The sequence below is a fragment of the Arachis stenosperma genome, chromosome 5 (assembly GCF_014773155.1).
Source record: "Arachis stenosperma cultivar V10309 chromosome 5, arast.V10309.gnm1.PFL2, whole genome shotgun sequence".
Lineage (NCBI taxonomy): Eukaryota > Viridiplantae > Streptophyta > Magnoliopsida > Fabales > Fabaceae > Arachis > Arachis stenosperma.
Window position 1 is genome coordinate 36456653 of NC_080381.1, and position 8071 is coordinate 36464723.

The following is an 8071-nucleotide window of genomic DNA, read 5'->3' on the forward strand; positions in this document are numbered from 1 at the left end:
AAATTCTATTATTTGTTCCAACTAACAAAACCATCTTTTCTGGGATCCTGTCCATCCTACCGAAACAGCTACTCACATCTTTGTCGACAAACTTTTTGATGTACCTTCAAGATATGCATTACCTATTATCATAAGACAGCTTGTATTTGCTTGAATTTCTTTTTTCTTTTTGTATTTTATATCTTAATTTGTCCTCACAATTATACAATATGCTTTTTTTTAACGTGTGAATATCAAGTAGCTTAAAAAGTTAAAAAAGGCTGACCAAAAGGAAAAGGAAGAGAGGGAGTGGGAGATTGAAAGTTGAAACAATGATAGAGTAAAGACTAAAGAGGAAACATAGTTTATAATGATAGAGTAAAGACTAAAGAGAAAACATAGTTTATGTGTATGTTTAGTCTTTATAAATTTGGGTTATGTTGATTTTTTATCCTTTTTTTTGTACTTTTTCTTAACCTGCCATATAGTAGTAGGTGATCCATTTGTTTTAAAAAGTACGAATTATTTGAATAGTTCAAGACTCGAAGGATCATTGATAGTTAAGTTTCAGTTTCATAAGACTTCAATAAATCTGTAAACAGAACAGCACATTCACATCACAATTTCATTACAAGTCTATAACGGTTGCATTGGAAAATACTTGCCAACGCCACAGCAGTTTTTGTCAACGTGCCTCATACTGGACAACTGCATAAAAACCAATGAAAGAAAGATGTAAATGAAAAGTGTAGATAAACTGCATGTATGTCTTAAAGTAGTGCATCAAATGCAAGCATGTCATTCTCAGAAGAATCACAGCCATTAATAATTTTCCATTTTTCCGTGACCTAGGCACAGCGAAGATGGTCAGCATTCAACACTAACATATGATGTTTTTGATTGACCTATTTCATTTCACATTGGGTTTTGTTGTTCTTATTGGGTTATATCTGAAAAAGGAGCCTTGGAGCAACGGTTAAGTTGTTTAGGGTTCAGTGCTTCCACCAAATATAACTTATCAGATGAGTAACTACTCAAAATGATGAAGAAGAACAAATAATTGTTGACATGATTGGTTAATTAAACTCCTAGACCCTCCATAATTTTCTTTAAAAAAAAGCATCGAATTCGAACAATACATAGTTGTTAGGTATCAGGCAAGATTACCGAATGCTCAGATGAAAACTTGAATCTCCAAATAAACACAAAAATAAGTCATGTTACTACTTCTAAATACGAGTACTTGTTATTGTACTAACTTCTAAGGAGGTAGAGACTCAAACCCTATGTCAAAAATCAAAGGTCAATTCTGTTGACTAGTTTGGAGCCTAGACATGCCAACTACATTTTAAAACCTAAGAGAATTTAACTGTAAGAATATATTTCTGAGTTTCATTCGGGTATGGTGTTCCCAATTTTACCCGTAACCAAAATTAGGGTTACGATTACCTCTATAATTCAAAATAAACCATCCAAACAAAGTGCACGTTTCATGCATTGAAAAATTAGGCGTCCATGAACAACACATTACATAAACTAAAAATTATGAGAAAACAAGATAGGAAAATTGAGAAACAGGGATTATGAAATTCAAATTGTAAAAGAGAGGGCTTACTGCGACGAGTGCGCTTCTTGTAAAGGATACGGTAACCGCATTCTCTGCACTGTATAACATCACCTGGTTTCAGCGTATTCTCCATACCACAATCTGCACAACGAAGAAACAAATGAAAAAAGAAAACTTCAAAAGAACAAATTGTTTTTCAGAACCCTAGAATCCAAAACCACTCATAGGCAGAAGAATTATCGAAAAAACAAATATGAGAGATGAGATGAGAGGAGAAAGAGAAACCTCCGCAGATGTAGCTAACTGGCTCAGCTTGAGGATCCATCGATGGCGCGGGTTTCTGAGTGATCGAGAGACTCAAAGATTTTAAGTTTCAGGTTTTGGTGCAGCCAGCAACGCACTATAAAAATAGGTCAAAGAGATACGTTTTAGCCAAGGTTCTGAAAACCGAACTGCTCATTGAACCACTATAATTATTGGTTCATTAATATATTGGTTCAACCAGTTTAACCATAATTCAACAGAAAAAACCATTTTTAATAAAAGAATAAATAAATTATAAATAAACATTCTAAAATATCATTATAATCTAATATAAACTTTTAAATATCTTCTAAATTTAAAACATTTCATGAAATGTCTTCAACGAAAGTCTTAAAATCTTAAAAAAAAAGGTACAAATTTAAAAGTTAAATAAAAAATATATCTAAACATAAAATGCCAGCATAAAAATTTGTCATCAATCATTGTAAGTTAGTAAGGCTTGGACCATTGTTGGAGCATACAAATTTTACTCCCGAGAGACATGAGGAAGAATGATTATGTTTTCGAATCTCGTGGGAGAAAGTAGTAGTTCAATTTCTACTAAATCCAACACCTGAATATATAATACATTTAATCAATGTAAAGATAGAAAAATGCTTGTATTCATTAATGCAATTGCAATGCTTTGGTTTCAGTTACATGAAAATTTTCATACTTGTGCAAGCACAATTGTCATTTTCTTTTACACCTGTTGCTGTCAAACTTATACGAAAAATATCTCAGATACACCACAATATAAGCTTTAAATTTCAACAAAATAAAAGCTATAGATTATAGATAAGAATACAATCAAGATTGGAGAGTATTTGTCAACTAAGAACCATAAGGAGCGGTTGTATTTATACTTAATCTGACAATTCCTATCTGTAGTTTACATTTTAGAACTAAACTAGTCCATCCAAGCCATCATTTAATCTAATCAAAAGTGAACCACAAAATCATTTGACAAAATGAAATAGCACTTCAACTGCTCTTGTCATCTTTAGGATTCCACTTTAGCTTCCTCGGGCTGGAAAAATAAATAAATACATAAAAAGAAAGGAAAAAACCCTCCAAGTTTTATAACATGTTCTGTGTTCTGAAATTAATTAATTGTTAAAACTTAGGTCAATACCAGTTAACAACGCTTGAATCTTGATACAAACTGCAAATCATTGGTTCCAATCCAATTCCAACTAACTTCCATGCGAAAAATATATTAAAATTAATCTCATAAATAAATAAATCTGATCCAAATAATCAATAATCTCGGTAAATTAAAATCACAACACAAAAAAAAAAAAAAAAGAACAAGCGATTATTGCCACTGACCTTCGAAGACGATGCCGACAGAACGTTGATTGACCAGACGACGGCGGAAGAAGAGAGCAGGGGTTGGAGACTTGGGGGCAGTGGCTCAACGGACGGACGGCGGCACTGGCTTAACGGACGGGCGGCGGCACTGGCTCGAAGAGAAGAGAGGCTAGGGTTGGAGAAGGGGGAGTGATTCACACTTCAGAGTTCTGGCTTCTGGTCGAGTGAGAGACTGGGAGGCATGGTCGAGTGAAGCAGTAGGGACGACGGCTGGATCAGATTCGACGGCGGCGGTAGGACGGTGGCGGTGACAGCTTGAAGAGGAGAGTGACCGAGGCTAGGGTTTTCTTGGAGAGGGGGAAGCAAATGCGTGAGAGACAGAGAGGGTGAGGCTCGTTCCATTTATCTAATACCCAAAACGGTGACGTTTTAGGCTGGAAGGTCAAAACCGACCAGGTCCTGGTTCGGTTCGACCGGCAATTTCCGGCCGGTTCATCGGTTCTACAAACACAGACATTGCAAAATCTTCCTACAAACAAACAAAAGGAAAATCATCATCGTCCTTCCAAATTTCAATTTCTTATCTTTTACTCTTGTTTCAGTATTTCCTTTCAAACAAACACAGTATTAGGGCCTCATTTCTTTCTTCATATACCGAACCAATAGAATCTAGCCTGACTTAGGAATAAAGGAAAAGAAAAAGAGAATTCGATCAAACCCTTTGCTGTCTTGAAGGTCATGGCTGCGATTCGGAATATCAACACAGTAACAGAGGCTATGTCAGACTCACCAAATTCTCTCTTCAAGCCCCAAAATTGGTCAGCACTTCTTTTCTTCTTCCCTTTTTTAATCAAAAAGGAAATTTTTTTTATTTATTATTTTTTTTAAATATTATTTACTACATGATTGGGTTAGAATATAAAAGTTTGTGTCTTAGCTTGCCTTGAAAAAATGTACATTCCTTTTTTTTTGAGAATAGGGTATATTTGAATTTTTCTTATAAGTCTGAAGTTAAGAAGAAGGAAAATTTAGCTACAAATATAATAAAATGTTACTTACTATTAGTACAATGTTTCTATAATTTACTAATTTATTTGACTTATGCGCCTTTAATTGAAAGATTATGGAATATTGACTAATGTTTAGTTTGGGTTTTTCATGGCTTGAACACTTTTGGTAATCCAAATAAAGGCTCATTTGATTCATGATATGAAGGCCTAAAAGAGAGATTGATTTATATAGTAAGATGTCAGAATTTAATTGCTCCACAAATAAAATTTATCGTGCATAAAAAATTATTTAACTGTGTAAGTCAACAAAACTTACCCTGAATATAAACAAATATTATATATATAATTTTAAGCTTTCTTCTTAAAATACACTTCAATCTGTAACGCATTTAAAAAAAAGATACTGAAGCAATTTTGTACGAATTTTGGTGGATACAAGTTTGTTGTTCTTTTATGAATTTGTGAATTTTAATTCTGGTACCCATTAAAAAAAATAATGTTCCAAAAATAAAAAATATTTAGATTTGATCCCCATGTCTCATTTTTAAAAGTTCACAAGTTTAATCATCTATGCCATGCACGTGATAAGATTGAAATTATAATTTTAAGTTGTTATGTTAAATTTCATTTTAATTATAATAATTTAATTAATAAAAAAATAACTTGTATGCGTTGTTTTTTTTTTTCTTAATATAGTGTTAATTGTATTAACTATAAAATAGTTATTTAATCTACTTTTTCCAATAAATCAGGCATATATACTTAATATGACCATAAATAATCTAGTAATACTTAAATCTACCAACAAAGTTTTATATGTTAGTTTACTGTGAAGTAAGAAAATATCAAAATCAGCTTAAAATGAAGAACAAATTAATAGGGAATCCTAATACAGAAAGTTTTGTAATAAACAATAAATAATTTAAACCTAATGAATAACAATTCAATGCTATCATTTGATACCTGCAAAATATATACATGAAACAACACTATATCAATGTTTGTATATAAAATTATATGATTAACGTAATTATAAAATTGTTTGTCAAGAGAATAAAATTATACGTATTTTTATGATAATTTTAATATTCTCAAACTATTAATGTACAATAAGAATTCATCTATTAGTTCCTAGAATTTCTAAATTTTTTAAGTGATAGTAATAAATTTTAATAAATAAATAGATTTAGTAAGACATTTTGTTATTACCTTTTTATTATAGGCTCTCAAAAACTTCTCTATATACCACATTCATCGTGTAGTTATCTTCCAAGTGTCCATGATCTTGCAACAGCACTCGCAGACCATCTTTACTCGTTACCCTTGATAACGCAACATACAATTGACCATGGGTGAAAATTGGTCTTGGAAGGTAAATTCCAACTTTCGATAGAGTTTGCCTCTGGGACTTATTTATTGCCATTGCAAATGACATGATAATTGGGAATTGTCTTCTTTAAAACCTAACTGGCAATGTTTCATTATTTTGAATTAGATTCAGTCTTGGGATAAGAACAATACTTCCAACTTTGTTACCAGTTAAAGTCTTGCATTTTATCACATGATTTCCCATTCTTCTAACTTGCATCCTTGTTCCATTGCACAAACCATTAGTTTGGTCTATATTCTGCAGCAACATAACAGGAGCGCCAACCTTCAGAACCAACTTGTGTGGTGGTAGACCTGAACAATTTATTCCATTTAGAATCTCCGGTGAGAAAACATCTAATTCAAATTACATATTTTCCTCTTCAGCACACATAGAGTCTGAACTTAAGTAGACTCTTTCTTATCCAGGTAACCCTGCAGATAATATGTTCAATCACCCGTGTCATGCACGTGTCAAGTGTAATATAATAAATATATGAGTGATTATAATTTCAATATTTCATTATAATAATATTCAATCTTTCTGAAATTATTAACCATAATCAATTAGTATAATGAATATATGTTCCCAATCTTTGTTATGTATCAAAAAGAATTTAACGGAATATAATTTGAATAAAAAGTATTTTTAATTGACAATTGATAAGTAGTTTAGTAGTGCATTAAATTTTGATTTGATACAATTATAATGAAGATATGTTTCTAAATTAGTATAATTATATATTATTCATTAAATATTAATTACAATGTAACTATATTAAAGATTTTTTTATAAAATAATTTAGAAAAATTATTTGATATACGTGAATCGGATAACAAATATTTTTTATTATTATTATTACTATTATTGATATTATTATTATTATCATTAAAATTATTAAAAATATTTTTAATTGATAATTGATAAGTAGTTTAATAGTGCATTAAATATTGATTTGATATAATAATAATGAAGATATGTTGCCAAATTAGTATAATTATATATTATTCATTTAGTATTAATTATAATATAATTATATTAAAGATCTTTTTTATAAAATAATTTAGAAAAATTATTTGATATATGTGAATCGGGTAACAAAGATTTATTATTACTATTATTGATATTATTATTATCATTAAAATTATTAAAAGTATTTTTATTTGATAATTGATAAGTAGTTTAATAGTGCATTAAATATTGATTTGATATAATTATAATGAAGATATGTTGCTAAATTAGTATAATTATATATTATTCATTTAGTATTAATTATAATATAATTACAATAAAATAATTTAGAATAGAAAAAAAATTTATTCGTTTTGGAGGGAAAACGGAAGCATGAGAGATCGACACGTCACCTTTAGTAGTTGGGGAAAAACCCAATTTTAACATATTAAGTAGATATATATGTGCCATTTTTAGGATTTACAGAAATAAAAATTATTTGTTGTGAAATTGATAAGCTGAATGCTGAGCTTTCATTCCTTCCAATTTCCATTATTTGTTCCAACAGACAAGACCAACTTTTCTGGGATCATGTCCATCCCATCGAAGTTGTTACTCGCATCATTATCGAATATCGATAGACTTTTTGATGGACCTTCAAGATATGCATCTCCTATTACCATGAGACAGCTTGTACCTGCTTGAATTTCTTTTTTTTTTATTTTATATATTAATTTATCCTCAATAATAAAATATGTCTTTTTTCTTTAACTTGTGATTGTAAAGTAGCTTAAATAGTTAAAAAAGGCTGACTAAAAGAAAATAAAAAAGAGGGGGCAACAATAATAGAGTAAAGAGAAAACACAGTTTACATATAAATTTAGTCTTTATAAATTTGAGTTATGTTGATTTGTTATCCTATTTTTTTGTACTTTTTCTTATTATGCCATATAGTAGTAGGTGATTCATTTGTTTCAAAAAGTAAGAATCATTTTAATAGTTCAAGACTCGAAGGATCATTGATGGTTAAATTTCACAAGACTTCGCCAAAACAGAACAACACCTTCACATCACAATTTCATTACAAGTCTATAACGGTTGCATTGGAAAATACTTGTCAACACCATAGCAGTTTTCGTCAACGTGCCTCATACTGGACAACTGCATAAAAACCAAAGAAAGAAAGATTTAAATGAACGGTGTAGATAAACTGCAGGTATGTCTTAAAGTAGTGCATTAAATGCAAGCTTGTCATTTTCAGAAGAATCTCAGCCATTAATAATTTTCCATTTTTCCGTGACCTAGGCACAACGAAGATGGTCAGCATTCAACACTAACATATGATGTTTTTGATTGACCTATTTTATTTCATATTGGGTTTTGTTGTTCTTATTGGGTTATATTTAAAAAAGGAGCCTTAGAGCAACGGTTAAGTAGTTTAGGGTTCAGTGCTTCCACCAAACTATCTTAGATATAACTTATCATATGAGCAACTACCCAAAATGATGAAGAAGAACAAATCATTGTTGACATGATTGGGTTAATTAAACTCCTAGACCCTCCTTCATAATGTTCTTT

At 30.5% G+C, this 8071-nt stretch overlaps 1 protein-coding gene across 2 annotated transcripts; it reads right to left on the reverse strand.

Moving 5' to 3' along the window:
• Positions 1 to 532: 532 nt before the first annotated feature.
• On the reverse strand, positions 533 to 3552 carry LOC130982816 (DNA-directed RNA polymerases II, IV and V subunit 12). Of its 2 annotated transcripts, XM_057906921.1 has the most exons (5): positions 3182 to 3552; positions 2985 to 3049; positions 1832 to 1946; positions 1595 to 1687; positions 533 to 687 (listed from the first exon to the last, which is right to left on the reverse strand). In XM_057906921.1, the coding sequence occupies exons 3-5, from the start codon at positions 1869 to 1871 to the stop codon at positions 665 to 667; spliced, it is 156 nt and encodes a 51-aa protein (XP_057762904.1). In that variant the 5' UTR covers positions 1872 to 1946; positions 2985 to 3049; positions 3182 to 3552; the 3' UTR covers positions 533 to 664. The 2 variants fall into 2 exon arrangements, with proteins under 2 accessions (XP_057762904.1, XP_057762903.1); XM_057906920.1 differs by lacking the exon at positions 2985 to 3049 and having other exon boundaries at positions 3182 to 3551.
• Positions 3553 to 8071: the final 4519 nt, after the last annotated feature.